Here is a 22055-nt window from a genome sequence, read left to right as displayed (position 1 = left end):
CTACACTCGTCATGCTGAATGTTTCTCGCTGTAGATTCAAAAGAACTGGCTCATAAGAGTCATTTGTTGGGGAATCGGGCTACACTCGTCATGCTGAACGTTTCTCGCAGTAGATTCAAAAGAACTGGCTCATAAGAGTCATTTGTTGGGGAATCGGGCTACACTCGTCATGCTGAACGTTTCTCGCAGTAGATTCAAAAGAACCGGCTCATAAGAGTCATTCCTTGGGGAATCAGGCTACACTCGTTATGCTGAACGTTTCTCGCTGTAGATTCAAAAGAACCGGCTCATAAGAGTCATTTGTTGGGGAATCGGGCTACACTCGTCATGCTGAATGTTTCTCGCTGTAGATTCAAAAGAACTGGCTCATAAGAGTCATTTGTTGGGGAATCGGGCTACACTCGTCATGCTGAACGTTTCTCGCAGTAGATTCAAAAGAACCGGCTCATAAGAGTCATTCCTTGGGGAATCAGGCTACACTCGTTATGCTGAACGTTTCTCGCAGTAGATTCAAAAGAACCGGCTCATAAGAGTCATTTGTTGGGGAATCGGGCTACACTCGTCATGCTGAATGTTTCTCGCTGTAGATTCAAAAGAACTGGCTCATAAGAGTCATTTGTTGGGGAATCGGGCTACACTCGTCATGCTGAACGTTTCTCGCAGTAGATTCAAAAGAACCGGATCATAAGATTAATTAGTTCATTATTCATCATTTCAATATTAAGCATGTTTTTGCAACCACATCGGCGGAAGAATGCACGTCAGTAAACCGTTAACGGAACCGAAAGCCATGGAAATCACTTGAATCTTTTTTTTTTAAATGGTCTCTTCTTGGTTCCCAACCCTATTCACTTGTTCATTTTAAACAGTCCTGCAGTGTGACAAATGTTCTCAGTTGATAAGAGGTCATAAAAATGGCAGGCATTATAGTTGCTATAATTAAAAAGCTATTAAAATAGTTTTACATGTACAGCTACATCACAAGGCAGGACGTGTCAACTTCCCAAAATACTGAATCTCAATAATCCAATAGTACACCTCTCCTCTACAAGCTAAACGATTTGATGCATCATTCATGTGCAGGATGTTCAATACTTGTGGTTATGGGTGTGTTCAAATCCCTAACCCCAAGTATGAAAATTAGTAAAAGCATCTTTGGCAAACAATAAATACATGATATTTTATCCTCTGTTCCAATAATATCCAGCACTTTGAGTCAAACAGAGAAAGAGAGAGAGAGGACGGGTGTTGTATTCTGTTCTGTCTGCTTTCCTTCCAGGAAACACATCCTGTGGCTGCAGTAAAGTGTTTATCACAGAGAGAGAGAGAGAGAGAGTCATTTCCACAGTACTCCCTTCTGTCTCATCACAGATCTTCTGGGCTTTTCAGGGATCAAACCTGCACATTCCCACGCTCGAGAAACTTGTGAAACTATTTAAGACAAGTAATTTGAGATAAGGGCACTACAAAACGAGTCTGTGACAGAGAGATGGAGTGTGTGGAGGGGAAAAAAGAAACACAGAGAGACCGAATCACGCAGATCTTTTAGCATTCCACAGCATTCCCAGCAGGGAGACGAGGAGAAATAAGGATCCAGAAGACATCTGGAGGAGAAAGGGAGAAGAACGGACAGGCAGCAAGGGTTAAGAAGAAAGGAGGACCAGAATAAGACAACATTTGCGACAAAGTTAGAAGAGGAACTATTTCAAGAACATTTTATGCATGTATGTGATGGCCTTGGAGGTCTACCATCCAGCCTTACGAGCATCTGTGGCCCCTGACTCTGAGGACGAGGGCTAAAGACTCCAATCGCCCCAGAAAACATCCTCAAAACACAAGAATGAGTGGCGATGTCCTCTAGCTAAACTTTCACTGTGTGTGTGCGTGTACTGGGGAGTGGATTTTTGTTGGAGTTGCAAGTTTTCAGACGCTCCGGCAGGCTTGGGGGTACTGTGAGTGGCCCAGCCCTGGTGCAGCAGGTACAGCGGGGGGCGTATGGCCGTGCGCAGGCTGGTGGTGGTGGCGGCAGCAATGGCCCTGCTTTCTCTGGTGCTCAATAACTTGGCCACATTTAGTTCCAACTGGGTGCTGCAGGTGCTGGAGGATGGGCGACGGCGAAGCGTCGGGCTCTGGAGAATGTGTCCGCATGAGGATACGCACGCTCACACAAACACACCCTGTCAGAGGCTCAGCTGGGGATCGGACTTCGCAGGGTACCAGGAATCACGCAGCACTGTCAAACGTGAGTCCTCGAGAAATGCATGCAACTGTGCATGCATACAGTTGTGTGCAAAACTTGAAGCACTAACATGTTTTGTTGATTTTCTAATGAAATAGGAGTTGTACTCAATCGACAGCATTACCACATAATTATTTTTCTTTAAAAAAAAAGCCAAAATCTTGGTTATACTGAGGCACTTACAATGGAAGTGAATGGGGGCCAATTCGTAAACGTTAAAATACTCACTGTTTCAAAAGTTTAGTCACAAGACTTAAACAATATGCATTAGCATGATTTTAATGTGATAAAAATGGCTTAATAACCTTATCTGTGTAAAGTTCTAGCCAATTTTACAAATCCGTTGCCATGACAACGCAACGCCAACGTGACGCCGTAAACCCTAAAACTGTAAAACGACTGTAAAAATGACAATTTAACAATTTTACAACTCAAATTCTATTCAGTTTTAACAGAAGAATTAATGTAAGTGCTTTTATAACATTATAAGCTTCACATTTCTGCCTTTTAAACCTTTCAAAATTGGCCCCATTGACTTCCATTATAAGTGCCTCACTGGAACATTCATTCTTGTTTTTTTAAACCCTCAAGACTCAAGTGCTGTCGATTGAGCTTAACTTGTACTGAACCTGGAATATTCCATCTTAAAGTTCTTCTTAAAGGGATAGTGCACTTTAAAAAATTACTACATTTACTCACCCTCAGGATGTTCCAAACTCATATGACTTTCTTCCATGAAACAAACAAAAACATTTTAGGCAGAATGTTTTTCAAAAGATTTAGAATGAAGATGTTGATCTCTAGAATTCTACAATACTTAATGAATGTGCTTCGTTGACTTTGGCATCAACTTATCTGGCGAGCATTACACCATGGCAACTATCTTTGAAAGAAAAACAAGCTAACGTACAGTATGTGGGCTTGCAACATGCAACCTGGCACGTCTGTCTATCTATCCTGATTTAGAAATAGGAAACGGATGGACACGCTGAAAGATTGTGAGTTTCAGGATGTGACACCCACATGGCAAAGCTGTCCCTGAATGCACATCTGTGCCTGGATCTTCCATACAATGATTCAGATCCTTTACCCTTACCAGCATGCACGCACACACACACATGCACAAACACACAGACACACACACACACACACACGTAGTGGCCCTGTGACCTTCGCAGACAGAACCAATATTGTTTACCAATGTCTGAATTTTAGATTGAACGATATCTAATATTTGTGTTTTCTGATTTCAGTTCAGTTTGATATGATGCGTGCATGTAACCTGATGGCTACGGTGGCTCTGACAGTGGGTCAACTGATCTTCCTGTTTGGGTTATTGGAGATAAGTCACATTAACCAGGAATCTCAGTGGTGGGAGGAGGCCATCGCTGCCCTGTTCCAGTTAGCCAGTGAGTGCATCCCATGAAGTGATATACATCAACCTCATAACAACTCAATCTGTCAAAGTTAAAATCTATAAAGCTAGAACAAAACATTGAGGAGTTCCACAATGCAAAAAAATTATTCTTAATCAGTATCTCAGTCGTGTTCTGTGCTTGTTCACTATCTAGTTTTCACAGAAAATATCCAAACATCCTGAGAATGAGATACATTTACATAAGAAGCAAGACTGAAATCACTCTTAATATCTCATGCAAAGGAAGTTTATGCTTAAAATAAGTTAAACAAGTCAGCTAATAGAGCAAGACAAAATGTGCAATTTTATGCCTCAGGTAAATGGATGAATCTCACACACCTGTCAAAAAAACTTGTCCAGGTCTTTTTTAACCTTAAATACAAAGAAAGTGACAAAAACGATATTTTGTTGAAAGAAAATGGATTATGCATGTTGACATCATTTGCATGACAATTAAGTACATTTTATGCATTATTGCACTTACTGTAAAAAATGACTGTATTACAGTATTATTTTGGAATAATACAAATCTAAATAGAATTAGTTTAATTCAAGTTAAGCTCAATCGACAGCATTTGTGACATAATGTTGATTACGAGAAAAATGTTTTAATTTTAACTCGACCCTTTTTTTTTTAAATTGCAGTTCCAGAAAGGCACTTACAATGGAAGTGAATGGGGCCAGTCCATAAACATAAAAATACTCATTGTTTCAAACGTATAGACACATATCATAAACAATATGCACATTAACATGATTTTAGTGTGATAAAATTGCTTATTAAACTTTACTGGGTAACGTTATTTCCAATATTACAATTTCAATGCAAACTGGGAAACCCTTTGAGCAACTAAAATCACTAAAATAATGTTAATACATATAATGTTTATGTCTTGTTGCTATACTTTTTAAACAGTGTGTTTTTAATGTTTATGGACTGGCCCCATCGTGTCATTTTTTTATTTTTATTTTTTTTGGCAAAGTAATTTAATGCGTTAATTAATATTATGTTAAAAATGTTTCATTTGAGCTTAACTTGTACTGAGCCTGGAATATTCCTTTTCTGGGGAGGTTAATTTTCCATTTATTTTGTGGAGAAATATGAGGCAGGCTCTCCCCTTTTCTCCCCAATTTGGAATGCCCAATTCCCAATGCACTCTTAGTTCTCGTGGTGGCATAGTGCCTCAATCCGGGTGGCGGAGGACGAATCTCAGTTGCCTCTGCGCCTGAGACTGTCAATCCTTGCATCTTGTCACGTGGCTTATTGAGTGCGTTACCGTGGAGACATAGCACGTGGAGGCTTCACGCACAACTCACCACATGCGCCACCCAGAGAGAGAACCCACATTATAGCGACCACGAGGAGGTTACCCCATGTCACTCTACCCTCCCTAGCAACCGGGCCAATTTGGTTGCTTAGGAGACCTGGGGAGCCACATGGGGTAACCTCCTCGTGGTCATGATTAGTGGTTCTCGCTCTCAATGGGGCGTGTGGTGAGTTGTGTGTGGATCGTGGAGAGTAGCATGAGCCTCCACATGCTGTGAGTCTCCGCGGTGTCATGCACAACGAGTCACGTGATCAGATGCGTAGATTGACAGTCTCAGAAGCAGAGGCAACTGAGACTTGCCCTCCACCACCCGGATTGAGGGGAGTAACCGCACCACCACAGGGACCTACTAAAGTAGTGGGAATTGGGCATTCCAAATTGGGAGAAAATGGGATTTTGTTTTATTAAGTTGTGAAATTATTACTGGAAAACAAAACAAATATTGATTATTATTAGTATAACTTTTTGCAGTACAATAAACCAAACATCCAGTGCACATTAACACCTGCTTAACTAAACACATTGGACACATACTACACTCTAGCAAACTCCCACCTTCAAAAGCCAAATCAATTCTTCAATATGTAAGCCAGCTCTGCTGCTGTTGTCCAAAGATACATGCTCTCTATTGTCTTGTGTTTGTTGTTCTGCATTTTGGGAAAGGAAAGATGGAGCTTTGAGGATCTATAACAGAATGAACATCAACAAAGCACAGCAGCCTGAACACAGTGTGACAACACACATTTTAACAGGAAACAACAGAGCACTGGCCAGCATCCCACTGAGAAATTAAATCAAATCCCATTAGGGACATACACTGGCATGTCTCTTCAAAAACTTGTTGATGTACAATAAAAGCATGCTAGCTGTGATGTTATCTTGTTGTATTGTGTATGACCTTTGGTTGCATGTGAATGTGCAGTTTGTGCACACCAGATGACATCTATGTGTCCTATATGAGCGTTTAAATGCTGACTGGCATCGTTACCATGTTTACTTGCTGCTATGCTTGCATATGGGCTATTAACATGCACTGTAGAGTGCATTACATGTACAGTACATGTCCCTAACCCTCCAGTATTAAACACTTAACTCATCCTGCACTGTTTATACTACAGATATAACAACAACAACTTACATTAATATAGCGCTTTTCTCAAACTCAAAGCGCTTTACATAGTATAGGGGGGAATCTCCTCAACCACCACCAGTGTGCAGCATCCACCTGGATGATGCGATGGCAGCCATAGTGCGCCAGAACGCCCACCACACACCAGCTATTGGTGGAGAGGAGATGGTAGAGTGATGTAGCCAATTCAGGGATGGAGATTATTAGGAGGCCAATGGGGGAATTTGGCTAGGACACCGGGGTTAAACCCCTACTCTTTACGAGAAAGTGCCCTAGGGATTTTTAATGACCACAGAGAGTCAGGACCTCGGTTTAACGTCCCATCCGAAAGACGGTGCTTTTTTTACAGTATAGTGTCCCCGTCACTATACTGGGGCATTAGGACCCACACAGACCCACACACCAGAAGACATAAACAGCATACATGTTAACATGATTTTAGAGTGATAAAACTGCATACTAACCTTTTCTGTGTAAAGTTATGTGCAAAATGATAGCTTAGTTACCATGACAACGCAATGCCGGTAAAACATGCAAGCGATTTTATCACACAAAAATCATGTTAGCGCACATGTAATGTTTATATCGTGTGGCTATACTTTTGAAACAGTGAGTATTTAAACATTTACAGATTGGCCCCATTCACTTCCATTATAAATTCCTTGCTTTAACACTTTTTTTGAGTCGAAAATATTTTTGGTGGTAATCAACATTATGCTATAAATGCTGTCGATTAAGCTTCACTTGTATTGAACCCAGAATGTCCCTTTAATTGCAGTATGTTCGGTTGTAATATTCCCAGATAGAAGTGGTGTTCAGTTGAACTCGGTTGTGAAGCGACAGCTTTGGCTCAGACTCTACCTCACTGCGGTAACGGCATGCATTTCGATATTTTAATTTGATAGCCCTAAATCCAAGCCATATCTAGGGGCCAGAATATCATACACACCTGAGGGTGGGTTCTTTTGATTTGGGCCTGCATGCAATCATCCAGAGCACCATAGTAACCACATAGCAACATGAAAAAAACCCACTCAGAACACCCAAACAGACACCTAGCAATGCCCTGGTAACCACCCAACCACCCTCCACACCAAAGCATCAACGCGAGTTACCTAGAAAATATTTACTTTGTATTAGTTGAAAAAAAGACTGATCTCACTGTAAATTCAGCGACAAGAGGTCGAAATCAGTCTGTGCTTACTGAAATTCAAACCACTGCCCAGTGGCTGAACCTGGAAGTGTTGCTGACTAGTTTCCGGGTGAAATGTCCACAAGGTGGCGCCAAAAGGGAGTTGTGTTTTTAGTTGAAAATGACATAACACAGTCAACACGAATGCATATTTTATTAACTCTACCCCTAACCCAAACCCCAACCCTACACCTAACCGTTAGGAGAGTGAAAATATCATTTTAGAGCGAAAATGCAACCTCCAAACCACACTCACCATTGTTTATGTGAACACGAATTCTAATAACCACCCACATCACCATAGCATCGTGGCAATTTCTGCACGGGCGAGCACCACTCACATTTTTTTACCCATGTTCTTTATTATAGTCATGTTAGTTTAGCGTGATAAATAGTTTTTTTTAATGCAGATATGGGTCATTGAATAGTCTTGTCCGTGGTTTGTCTATTGTGACGTTTTGCTATGACGGTGATCTTCTAGTGTGTCAGTACAACTAATAGTGCGAGTGCACGGTTTGCGAATGTGTGTGTTTTAAGCATGGCAAGTTATATTTAGCTAAATGGGGTCCAGATCACCAGCGGCAGGCACACAGCTCTACAGAGCGACAGTCAGGCGCCAGGATATCCCTCCTCAGGACGAGGAAGTGTCTGTAACTACCTGTTATGCAAACCCAGAGCAGCAGAGGAAAGACAGAAAGGGGGTGTGTGACTGTGAGACGTGGGGCGGCCGAGTGTCAGAGTTATTAGAAATGGACTTTAATGGAAATTGACAATATTTTAAGAACAAAACACCAATAGAAGACAGAGAACTGGACATACTGTATGTGATGTCAAGGAAGAGCATGTTTCATTAAGACAGGTCTAAAAGCCCCCGGAATCTACTGTATGTGTGTGTGTGTGTGTGTGTGTGTGTGTCTTAAGGGTGGAGGAGACAAGTGTAATGATTGACTGTCCCCGCTACACCGCGTCTGTTTACACAAACTCAAGGGACAGATTATGTCGGACAAAATAAAACAATTACATGCTTACATCACAATGTAAATTATAAACATGCACAAACCGCTTCCCTGAAGTAAATGGGAATGTCCAGTCAGATGCAGCCAAACTATCAACTCTATATAAACATTCAGATGCATATCAAACTCTGACTATATTGCAACAGTTTGCACACTAGAGTTCCAGTCTATTGACAGTGAGCGATTACTGCTGATCGCACAAACAGGTGTGGTGGAATTTGTTTCCACGACATTTAAACAATTAACTTATTACAGGCACAATGCCCGCTGGAGTAACCTAGAGTTAAGTACCCTAGGTCAAGGCCACAATGTCTTGTGATGTCTTGTGGCCCGCTTCTTGTAGGGCACGAACCAGCAACTTTCTCGTTATCAGCCACAGGGCTCTACTGGGAAGAGAAGGGGGGGGTGATCCAATAGTTGCTGGGGGGTTGGGGTGTTCGCTGTCCTTTTCTGCATATCGAACCATCATTTTGTGGTCCGTTCTGCATAACGCGGTGGCTCATTTTTGATTGTCGAGTCCCATTCGGAGCGTTTCACGGCCGACCCACCAGCCCGCTCGCTTCTCCCGATGGCCAGTCCGCCTCTGATCGGCCCCAAAGTACGTCGGCCCACCGGGAGCATGCCCGGTATGCCAGATTACCAGTTTAGCCCTGATCAGCCATATGCTATACAAAGGGTTTTCTTGATGTCATGGACCCCCATATATATCACGATATCAATGTACTAAATGTTAAAGAGAAAATATAATTTGTATTTTTTAATTATTTATTTTGTGTTACAATGAAAAGACTGATCACACTGTGAGTTCTTTGACAAGAGGTCAAATGTTCTGCTTTTGAAAGCAGTCTGTGTTTCGTGTGATTCAAACCACTGCCCCCTGTGGCCAAACCAGGAAGTGTTGTTGACCATCCATAAGGTGGCGTCAAAAGCGAGTTGTATTTTTAATTTTAAATGATGTAAGTCGTCAGTCATGCATATTTTATTAACTCAACCACTGAACCCAAAACCTAATCGTCAGTGGTGTTAAAATATCATTTTAGGATAAAAACTACCTCCACATTGTTTATGTTAACTTATATGAACGATATGGCTACGAGAAAAGAAATTAAATTCTTCCGTCCAGCTGTTGTTAAATTTGAAAGATTTTAAAGATTATTCATATAACGAGGTTTGGGTCATACAAATTATGGGAGTTTCCAGGGAGAAATAACAAAACGGGAGGGGGGCGGGAGATGGGAGTGAAATACGGGAGACTCCCGGGAAAAAACGGGAGTGTTGACAGGTATGCCGGGCAGTGGTTTGAATTTCAGTAAGCACAGACTGATTTCAGCCTCAGAACTTTCGACCTCTTGTCACTGAATTTACAGTGTGATCAGTTTTTTTCAACTAATACAAAGTTAATATTTTCTAGGTAACTCGCGTTGATGCTTTGGTGTGTTAGAGAATTAAAATGACAGCAAGAGGACGTGATTACAGTTTTAGATTCGGTCATCTGATGTTTTATCTGTTAAGGCTCAATGAGAAGCTTAATGTCCTCTCACGTCATGACAAATCAGAACATGCTGTTACAGACAAGTACAAATAAGTGAGAATAAAAGTCCCTGAGAAACACAGAGAGAAAGCGACACAGGGAGAGATCCGTAACGTTTGGCAGTCAAACAAGCACACAGAGACAAACATCTGTTCCTAAAATAAAATTAATGGGGCCTGTTGTTGTACACAGTGTTCTAGTTCAATTGTATGCGTTTGTGAGTAAGAATCGTCAGATTAAACTGAATGAAACGGTGGGAAGGAAGGAAAGAATGGAAGGATAGAAGAGAGGAAGGAAAAGAGATGACACTGAGCCAAAAACAGCTGCATTCAGAATAAAGCAGAAAGAACAAATGACTCGCACGCTCTTTTTCCTGCCTTAATGTAACACTCTCACACACACTAATGTAACATGGTCTGAAATCTGTAACTTTTTGCATTTCTCTGAATTCTCTGAAATCATGTCCTGAGTTCATATCACACCCTCTGCATTCTGTATTTCTGGCAATACCCAGATGTGATGCTGGTTATAAATCAGGTAGTCTAACAGAGCCAGACATCTGACTCTCAGCATTATGTCTGGTGCACTTTGAAGCTTATTCTGACAATGAATCGCCCACTTAACCAGACCAAGGCCTTCTAAAGTTCACTTGATTTATGGGATGTTTAGAAGCAGGTAAATCAATTATCAGACATATCCCTGAGACCAAAATTTTAAATAGAGGTGAGCACACGGATATCTAATTTAAAGGGATAGTTCACCCAAAAATGTTAATTCTCTCATCATTTACTCACCCTCATGCCATCCCAGATGTGTGACTTTCTTTCTTCTGCAGAACATGAATGAAGATTTTTAGAAGAAATTTTCAGCTCTGTAGGTCCTCATAATGCAAGTGAATGTTTGCCAAAATTTTGACACTCCAAAAAGCACATAAAGGCATCATAAAAGTAATCCATATGATTCCAGTGTTTTAATCCATGTCTTCAGAAGTGATATGATAGATGTGGGTGAGAAACGGATCAATATTTAAGTCCATTTTCACTACAAATTTGTCTGCCTGCCCAGTAGAGGGCGATATGCATGAAGAATGTAAATCACTAAAAATACAAGAAGAAGAAGAAGGTGAAAGTGAAAGTTAAAGTGGAGATTGACTGATAAGGGAGGAGAATTTATTGTAAAAAATGGACTTAAATACAGAGAAAGCTGTTTCTTATTTGCTATTTTTTACCTAATATTGACCTTAAGACATGTCAGTCTATTGCATACAGTGGCGACTCAAAAACAAACACAAAGACGACATTAAGCTTCATTTATGAACCAAACAACATTCAACTGTGTTTGATATAATGGCAAGTGATTTTCTAGTATCAAATGATCAATTTATCAAGATTACTCAAGGATAAGGTGTTGGAGTGATGCTGCTGTCTAGATTTGATCAAAAATGACTTTTAAAATACCAATTTCCTTCCGAAACAGCAAAATTGCTGCCAGTGTATATTACTATTGCATAATATTAAATATGATTTAATACAATAAAATGTAGTATAATATATATATTTTGTATACATATAAGTAGACAAAAAAAGATACACAAAATTAGAAAATTGCCTAATATATTAAATATTATTTTAATGTATTATATCATTAAATATATTACTATTTATTTTTGTTTATATAAAGTTTTAAAGCCTTACAGGAAATCATATATTCCTGTTTTTTGTATGATTTCAAGTAAAATATGAATAAATAACATTTTAGAGGGATAGTTCACCCAAAATAAAAAATGCTGTTATTATTTACTCACCCATGTGTTGTTCTAAACCCAAATTACTTTCTTTTTCGCTACACAAATGGAGAAATTCTGACAAATGTTCTGCTCGCTGATGTCATACAATGGCAGTGGCACTTCAAAAGGACACAAAAGTATCATTCAGAAGTCAAAGAAATCATTCCTGGTAAATGAAGGCATGCAATAATGTTCAGAGTAATGCAGAAAAACAAACCAATTCTCATTTATTATTTAGTGGACATCTTCACGACCGTTACTCTCCTCTGCACGTTCGTGAGAGTGCACGAGAGCAGCAGTTCGTGCAGCCACCGCTTGCGAGATGGGACGGTTTGTTTTGTTAAAGCCGAACCACCACAGAGATATTAACACCAGAACACAAAAACAGCTGCACAAAAACCAGAGAACTGAACTTATAAACCCTATCTGAAGAGTTTGAAGTCAAATGAACAGCATTATTGGTTTAAACCTGAGTACTCGATATCAAACTGAGACAGAACAGACCATTAAGCATTAATCACAATTATTTTTATGACAATTAATCATCAGCCAATTTCATAACCATGACAGCCCTACTGTATACGCCATATATCTTATTGCAGTGACAAGAGTTGAGAGATTTATTTAATTTAACTTTGCTTTTTTTAAACATTCACTCACACACAAAGCAAAGAACTTGTGGTCAACCATTATGGGTTTTCGAAACTAAGTCCTGTCTGTCTCTCTGCAGGTTTTGTGCTGGTGATCGGCCTCGTGACATTCTACAGGATCGGACCCTACACGCACCTTTCCTACTCATGCTATGTCAACATTGCCTCATGCCTGTTCGCAACGCTAGCAGCTGCCATGCTAATCTGGAACATTCTGCATCGCCGTGAAGACTGTCTGTCGCCACCTGTTATTGTCATCAGACGATCTTTGACCACGCCCTTCAGGCCACGCCTTGATAATGACTATGTGGAGTCACCGTGCTGACGTGTGAAGACATTACACGCTTTGAGACAAAAAGACACATTGGATATTTGCATGAGAGGGATATAAACCCATTTCTATACGAAACAGAACTGCTGGAACTTTATACTAAAGAGCAGTAATCGTGTGACTGCGAAGATGAAGGAAATTATTTTCGTAGTAAATGGAGTATTTACGAAACTCATTTAAACACTGAAGTAGGACTGTGGATGTTGCGGCAAAGATTTATGAGATCAAGCTGGATCTTGACACGTTTATGTTCATGAGTGCACTTATGAAAAAGTAGAAGCACATTTGTATGCACATGTATCTAATATGGTTGTTCGAAACATAAAGCACCAATTTCAACAAAAAAAAATGTTTTCACTGCATTGAATAATGGTCAAAACCAAGGACAATTGAATATAGTCATTAATAGGCCGACACTGAATCTGCACACTTTTTTCATTTTTTCAGTATCACTTTACAATATGGTCAAATTCTTTATCATCAATTAATGCATTGGCTATCATGAGCAAACAATGAATAAATGCATTTTTACAGCATTTATTAATCTTGGTAAATGTTCATTTATAAATATACTTTTGTTAATTGTTAATTCATGATAGTTCATAATGTATTGACTGATAATAATAATAATAACTTTAACTGTAAACAAATCTATTACTATATTTAGAAATTAATATTTACCAAGACTAATAAATGCGGTAAAACTTTACAGTAAGGTTGTATTGGTTAATATCAGAACTATATTAGTTAACATGAACTAACAATGAACAATACTTTTACAGCACCTATTAATCTGGGTTAATTTGACTGACAACATATCCTAAAACATTTTTTAAAAGTTAAAAGTTGCGCATTATGAACTAACATGAACCAACAATGAACAATAGTATATTTATAAATTAACATTAACAAAGAATAATAAATTATGCAATAAAATATTGCTAATTGTCAGTTTGTAATATCTAACATGATGTAACTAGTGTTAAAAAAATACAAAAAATACCATTAATGCTGTAAAAGTACTGTTCTTTGTTAGTTCATGTTAATTGTGTTAACTGTTAACAAATATAAACTTATTGTAATTGCAATTTATTTCGTTTTTTTGTTTGTTTTTTTGCTGATTGTGAGAGAAGATCTGTAGAATTCTGAAGAATGGATTTGAAAAGGTAAATCTCATGGAAACATGTGGTCGGATTTCATCCCAAAATCAACAGAAAAAAAGTACAAATGTGTGTTTTGCATAAAGATAACATTTTACGCATTGTGACCGTATTTAAGTTCTCCTTACCATAATGCATTTAGATGTTTACATTTAGAGTTGTTTTCAACTCTCATTGCTCATTGGAATCTCACAACTGTAGAACAGTAATTGTTATTTAATGGTTTTTACTATATTGTAATACAATGATTTTTATTAACTACATCATACATTAAAAAGACAGTACAACAAATACTGCAATTATGTATCAATTCTTTACCACTTAATGAAGCAGAGCTGGAACTACAGGCCTGCTTTGACCACTGATTGGAGTGTATTTGAAGCTGCAGCCACAGATCTGGACGAGCTCACAGATACTGTGACATCATATATCAGTTTCCTAGGATATGTGCATCCCTACTAGGACATTTTTATCATTCAATAACAATTAACCATGGTTTACGGGGAAACTCAGACAGCTTCGTCATGCCAGAGAGGATGCTTACAGTAGTGGGGATAAAATATTGTACTACCCAGGCCAGAAACACACTGACTAAGGAAATCAGAGTGGCTAAAAGAAGCTACTCTGAAAAGCTGAAAAAACTGTTTTCAGCCAATGGTCCTGCATCTGTGTGGAAAGGCCTGAAAAGCATTACCAAGTATAAGACTCTTCCCCCTCGCTCTGTAGAGAGTCAACTAATGGCTGATGAACTGAATGTGTTTTACTGCAGGTTTGAAAAGCCCAGTCTCACACCCCTCCCCGTTCTGATCTTCACACACACACAAACACCTCCTGGAACCCCCCTACTCCCCCCTCCTGCTACACAACCTGCACTTATGGCCTGTGAGAATGATGTGTGCCAGGTCATCCAGAAACAAAAGACTAGGAAAGCTTCAGGACCAGACAGTGTCTCACCTGCCTGTCTGAAAGTCTGCACTGACCAACTGGCCTTCAACTTCACACAGATTAATTTAATTGAGCACTGGAGCAGTTTGAAGTTCCCTGATGCTTCAAATGCTCCACCATCATTCCGGTCCCCAAAAAACCCAAAATCAGAGGACATAATGACTACAGACCTGTCACTCTCACGTCTGTGGTCATGAAGTCATTTGAGAGACTGGTTTTGGTCTACCTGAAGGACCTCACTGGACCCCTGCTAGACACCCTTCAGTTTGCTTAGTGAGCAAACAGGTCTGTAGATGATGCAATGATCCTATTTGTGGACTTCAGATCCGCCTTCAACACCATCATGCCTGATCTTCTCTCAACCAAACTGACCCAGGCGCTCCGTGCCAACCACAATCTGTCGGTGGATCACCAGCTTTCTGACAGATAGGCAGCAGCTAGTGAGACTAGGAAAACTCACATCCGGGACTCTCACTATTAGCACTGGTGCTCCTCAGGGATGCATCCTCTCTCCACTGCTCTTCTCCCTGTACATGAATGACTGCACTGCAAAGGACCCCACAGTCAAGCTCCTGAAGTTTGCAGACAGCACCACGGTCATTGGCATCATCCGTAACAGTGATGAATCTGCATACAGATGGGAGGTTGATCACCCACCCTCCCACCCGCCACCCCCACTGCACTGTGGCAGCAGTGGAGTCATTCAGGTTCCTGGGCTCTACCATCTCTCAGGTCCTGAAGTGGGACATCCACATGGACTCCATTGTGAAGAGAGCGCTGTAGAGGTTGTACATCCTTAACCAGCTGAGGACGTTCAACCTGCCACAGGAGCTGCTGACACAGTTCTACTCGCCCATCATTAAGTCTATCCTCTGCACTTCAATAACTGTCTGGTTTGGTTCAGCCACAAAATCAGACAGAAGGAAACTAAAACGGACACTCAGGACTGCTGATAGGATTCTTGGTGCCCCCCCTGCCCACCCTTCAAGACCTGAATGTCTCCAGAGTGAGGAATCGTGCAGGTAGAATCACTCTGGACCCCACACACCCTGCCCACTCCCTTTTTGAACTTGTTGCCCTCTGGTTGGCACTATAGAGCACTCAGCACCAGGACAGCCAGGCACAAAACAGTTTTTACCCTCTGGCCATTTACTACATGAACAATCAAACAGGACTCCCCATAGTGCAATAATGTAAATAAATATCTCATGTACATATGTAAATTCACTCATATTTAATTCAATAACTGTACATACCCCTACATTGTACAGATATTACCACTTGCACATGTACATACGCCATTCTATGTTGTATGTCCTATTTTTTTTTTTTTGTATGTCTATTTATACTCTTAACTTTTCTGTCTCACAGAAATGTTATGTGTGCACTTGCTTGTTTCTCTTATCACCCAAAGAAATTCCTTGTGTATTTGAGAATACTTGGCAATAAATCTCAGTCTGATTCTGAAATAAGATACCATTATTTTTGCCGTTACACCAAGTAAAAAGTTGGATAGGTTCTCTACTTGTCATGAAAATAATGTCACAATGCAAATTTACATTTACATTTATGCATTTGGCAGACGCTTTTATCCAAAGCGACTTACAGTGCACTTATTACAGGAACAATCCACCCCGGAGCAATCTGGAGTTAAGTGTCTTGCTCAAGGACACAATGGTGGTGGCTGTGGGGATCGAACCAGCAACCTTCTGATTACAAGTTCTGTGCTTTAGCCCACTACGCCACCACTACTCCAAATAAGTAAATATGATTATTTTGGGCTGGAATATGAGCCATGACTCTTTGGTAAGCTCCACCCCTTGATAACCTTTGCATTAACTTCCCATAGGAAGCGTTTTTTTGGCAAAATATTCTCATAAATGGAATTGATAATATTCTTACGTGGGCTAGAATGAAGGGTGACATTTTAAAGCACACAGTATTTATCTGATGTTTTTTGTAAAAGAAATGGTTAAATTATACATTGATTGAAAACTGTGGAGACTGTGAATAAGAATCAAGGCAAAAAATAATCACAGTAACTTGAAAAGAGAAAATGGTAAATTGTCTGCACTTATATAGCTCTTTTTTAACCTCAGTAACTCATTCACCCATTCACACACACACATTCACACACCAATGACGGCTGAGCTGCCATGCAAGGCACTACCCTGCCATTGGGAGCAACTTGGGGTTTAGTGTCTTGCCCAAGGACACTTCAGCATGTGGAGTCACGTGGGCCGGGAATCGAACCACCAATCTTCTCGACCCGCTCTACCACCTGAGCCACAGCCGCCCCAAAGAGCGTCTTTAAATGGTGATTCCACACCTGATAACATTAGAGTAAGTGAACAGAACTGTTTATAACGTCTCTTAACACACTCTCTCTGACACTGAACTCTATTTACTAATCGCCTTTACTAAGACCTGAATCAATACATAAATCAGTTAAGTTATTAGATTCAATTTACCTTGAAGCAAATATAGATGTCCTCACTGATGTTATACATGTGCATTTGGGAATTAATCCATAACAGGCCCTTCTCAAGATTTATTTAGATTAAAAATAAAAATAAATATTTATCATTTCTATTAAATTCTGCTTAATACTACTCAAACACACATTACTCCCATAGACTCTCACTGGAAAAAAGCAAGCGCTTGTCAGAGAAATGGCATTTACAGAGTCTCACATAGGATTGGTCAGAAATGCTTTTAAGGCGGGGCTTAGTGAAAGGTCAATTCAATGGAAATCTGTGGGAGCACATTCTGCATTCTCATGCAGGCCAGGCCATTTTGTACCAAAAATTGTGGCTTCTGGCTGCTCATTCATCTCCATTCATACATGACAATTCATCTGATGTTATTAGAATTCAAGATTAGAAACTCTCCCAAATCATTTCAGCAAAGACAAATTTAGCATAACTTTTATCAAAGACTAACATATGAAATGTTGGAACGAAATAAGATCAGTATATAAAAGACAACATTTGCTGACCTGTGGTACCCATAATGTATATATACTCTATATAAATGTATAATACAGAACTACACTCACCTAAAGGATTATTAGGAACACCATACTAATACTGTGTTTGACCCCCTTTCGCCTTCAGAACTGCCTTAATTCTACGTGGCATTGATTCAACAAGGTGCTGAAAGCATTCTTTAGAAATGTTGGCCCATATTGATAGGATAGCATCTTGCAGTTGATGTAGATTTGTGGGATGCACATCCAGGGCACGAAGCTCCCGTTCCACCACATCCCAAAGATGCTCTATTGGGTTGAGATCTGGTGACTGTGGGGGCCATTTTAGTACAGTGAACTCATTGTCATGTTCAAGAAACCAATTTGAAATGATTCGAGCTTTGTGACATGGTGCATTATCCTGCTGGAAGTAGCCATCAGAGGATGGGTACATGGTGGCCATAAAGGGATGGACATGGTCAGAAACAATGCTCAGGTAGGCCGTGGCATTTAAACGATGCCCAGTTGGCACTAAGGGGCCTAAAGTGTGCCAAGAAAACATCCCCCACACCATTACACCACCACCACCAGCCTGCACAGTGGTAACAAGGCATGATGGATCCATGTTCTCATTCTGTTTACGCCAAATTCTGACTCTACCATCTGAATGTCTCAACAGAAATCGAGATTCATCAGACCAGGCAACATTTTTCCAGTCTTCAACTGTCCAATTTTGGTGAGCTCTTGCAAATTGTAGCCTCTTTTTCCTATTTGTAGTGGAGATGAGTGGTACCGGTGGGGTCTTCTGCTGTTGTAGCCCATCCGCCTCAAGGTTGTGCGTGTTGTGGCTTCACAAATGCTTTGCTGCATACCTCGGTTGTAATGAGTGGTTATTTCAGGCAAAGTTGCTCTTCTATCAGCTTGAATCAGTCGGCCCATTCTCCTCTGACCTCTAGCATCAACAAGGCATTTTTAGCCCACAGGACTGCCGCATACTGGATGTTTTTCCTTTTCACACCATTCTTTGTAAACCCTAGAAATGGTTGTGCGTGAAAATCCCAGTAACTGAGCAGATTGTGAAATACTCAGACCGGCCCGTCTGGCACCAACAACCATGCCACGCTCAAAATGGCTTAAATCACCTTTCTTTCCCATTCTGACATTCAGTTTGGAGTTCAGGAGATTGTCTTGACCAGGACCACACCCCTAAATGCATTGAAGCAACTGCCATGTGATTGGTTGATTAGATAATTGCATTAATGAGAAATTGGACAGGTGTTCCTAACAATCCTTTAGGTGAGTGTATATTGAGTGTGTTGTCAAAATCACATTTCACTCTGGGCAGGGCTGATAAGTGTAATATTAAATCAAAAGTAAAATCATAAACCCATTCAAATCATATATAGGGTTTTTATTTGTGTATAAAATGTAACTGTGACAGTTTAAGTGTGTGTGTGTCAGATCGGTGAGCACAGCAGAGAGTCAAGGGCATTCTGAATGAGAGGAAATGATCGGCGACACACACACACACACACACACACACACACACACACACACACATATCCACCATGCGACCATGACTCCCTGAATTCCAGCAACTGACTCATGAAGGAGTGATAACATGATTGTTTACTGTTTTGTTGCATTTTAAACAATTATTTCCTTTTTAAAAGAAAAGTTTACAAAAATGAAATTTGGTTGTCATTTTTACTCACCCTGTCATTGTCATTCCATACCCGTATGATTTTCTTTTTTGCATGGCACACAAATAGAGAACTATTGCAGAATGTTCACACTGCTCTTTTCCATGCAAAGAACACATCCAGTAAATACAGGCTCTCGATGTCAAAAATGGACAAAAGCTGCCATAAATAGTTGTATACGTTATATTCCTAGCCTTCTGAGGTCATACAATAGCATTTTGTGAGGAATAGATTAAAATGTAAGGTGTTATTCACTGAAAATCTTTACCTCAAATCTCATTTGCGCTTATACATATTCGGACTTAGTACATCAGGTTCAATATTGAGACAGACTACTGGTTTCAATGACGTCAAACCTGTCACAATGAGTCTTGAGACACTATATTTAATATACACAAAAACAAGTTTTGAGAGCAGGATTTTTAATGACTAACAACTTAACTCATAGTCTGTTTTCATACATAGCTATCGTATTGAAACAATGTGAGGGTGAGTAATTGACAGAAATTTAAATTTTTGGTTGAACTAACCCTTGTAAGGTGAAAGTTTAAGGGCTACCTTCAAGAACTGTACACTTCCAGAAAAAGGAAAAGGGCTGAAACAAATGACTCTGGACCCCACGTACCCACCCCACTACCTTCTGGCCGACTGAGCACCAGAACCGTCTTTTCCCTCAAACTATCCATCTCATGAATTGTTCAAATTGCCCCATTGAGCAATAATTATGTGCAATACACAGTTTAGTCTTTTTATATTCATCCAACATATCCAACCTCTTCTGCCATAACATTCCAGATCTGTATCTGTCATTGTATTGTTTGTCCACTAGAAGCTTCTGTCACCAAGACAAATGACTTGTATGTGTAAGCATACTTGGCAATAAAGCTCATTCTGAGCTAAAAAAAAACTCTTGTGGGATCCGGCACAGTTCAAATGAGTGTGTGTGTTAAATATGGGCATCAATAGATCACTCAACTTGAGCTCTTTTCCTCTCCTCTGTGATTCATTTTAGCAACAGATGAAATAGAACAATACAGCAGGAGTGTACAGCACACACACCCTTGTACAGTCACTGGAAATCTCTGTCTCTTACTGTAGCACTTACACACACACACACACACACACAGAGAGAGACAAAGGTCTTTTGGGAAGCAGCTACACACACCTACATCTAAACATCAGTAACCTTACAAGCACACAAGTACAAGTACAATTCCCATTATAAACATGAAACACACACACACCCTTCCTAAAAGCCACTTCTGTATATTTTGTTCAAACAGGTTGTGTGTGTGTGTGTGTGTGTGCGCATTTATTTCATTATATCCTCTCTGGAAATATGACTGGGAAAAGAAGTTTGTGTGTCTAAAACTAAAGACAACACACACACACACACACACACAAACACACTCACACACTCACACACACACACACACACACAATATAAGTGTTTGTTACCTCATTTATATTTTGAAAATTATTCGTATGATAAAGATCTCAGTAGCCATCATTACATTTAATGTATGTATATATAAACTCAGCAAAAAAAGAAACATCCTCTCACTTTCAACTGCTTTTATTTTCAGCGAACTTAACATGTGTAAATATTTGTATGAACATAAAAAGATTCAACAGCTAAGACATAAACTGAACAAGTTTCACAATATCCCGTCTGGCACCAACAATCATGCCATGGTCAAAATCACTGAGATCACATTTCTTTCCCCATTCTGATGGTTGATGTGAACATTAACTGAAGCTCCTGACTCGCATCTGTATGATGTTATGCACTGCTGCCACACGATTGGCTGATTAGATAATCGCATGGATGATTGTTTGTGCCAGACGGGCTGGTTTGAGTATTTCTGTACCTGCTGATCTCCTGGGATTTTCACACACAACAGTTTCTAGATTTTACTCTGAATGGCAGCATATAACAAAACACATCCAGTGAGCAGCAGTTCTGTGGACGGAAACACCTTGATGATGAGAGAGGTCAACAGAGAATGGCCAGACTGGTTTGAACTGACAAAGTCTACAGTAACTCAGATAACCACTCTGTACGATTGTGCTGAGAAGAATATCATCATATCTGAATGCTGTTCTGAGATGCGGGTTGGTGCTGTTTTGGTATGCAAGTACTGACAACAATATTTTAGTCTGTTTTAACAGAAGACCATTTTCAAATGTTTATAATAATCAGATTTTTATTCTTCTCCCAAAGGACCAAATGGAGGGATACTCACATCTGGGAGAAAGAGTCCTCCCCTCCAAAATAAGAGCTTAGCAGCGACAGGAAAATCCAAATAAAGATGAAGAAATAATGAAAAAGTAAAGCTATAGACAAAGTCAAGGGGTGAAATGAGTAAAGGTGCATACAGATTCACAGAATACAGTGCTGTGATTTCTTCAATTGTAGTGTATTTTTCATACTAAATTGTTTTAGTTCTTCAAATGAGATATAACATAAAACAAAGGCAACCTGACTAAACACAAAATACAGCTGCCACAGTATCTCAATCGGGTTTAAGTCAGGACTTTCACTAGGCCACTCCAAACTTTAATTTAGCTTCTTTTGAGTCATTCAGAGGTGGACTTAATGTTCTTCTGGGTTAGCACTGGTTTTCGCCTCACCACTTTTCCATGAATGCCATTTTTGG

General features: G+C 39.9%; 1 protein-coding gene and 1 pseudogene across 1 annotated transcript; one reads left to right on the top strand and one right to left on the bottom strand.

Annotated features, from left to right (window-relative positions):
* The window catches only part of LOC127635036 (intraflagellar transport protein 140 homolog), a 31284-nt pseudogene that overhangs the window by 5708 nt on the left and 3521 nt on the right, over positions 1-22055 (bottom strand).
* LOC127634950 (transmembrane protein 204-like) lies at positions 1208-15374 on the top strand. The gene is made up of 3 exons (XM_052114720.1): positions 1208-2242; positions 3493-3648; positions 12369-15374. Exons 1-3 carry the CDS (start codon positions 1996-1998, stop codon positions 12611-12613), a joined length of 648 nt encoding a protein of 215 aa, XP_051970680.1. The 5' UTR covers positions 1208-1995; the 3' UTR covers positions 12614-15374.

The sequence above is a fragment of the Xyrauchen texanus genome, chromosome 42 (genome assembly GCF_025860055.1).
Source record: "Xyrauchen texanus isolate HMW12.3.18 chromosome 42, RBS_HiC_50CHRs, whole genome shotgun sequence".
Lineage (NCBI taxonomy): Eukaryota > Metazoa > Chordata > Actinopteri > Cypriniformes > Catostomidae > Xyrauchen > Xyrauchen texanus.
Note: the sequence above shows the minus strand (reverse complement) of the source record. Positions and strands in the feature narration are given on the sequence as shown.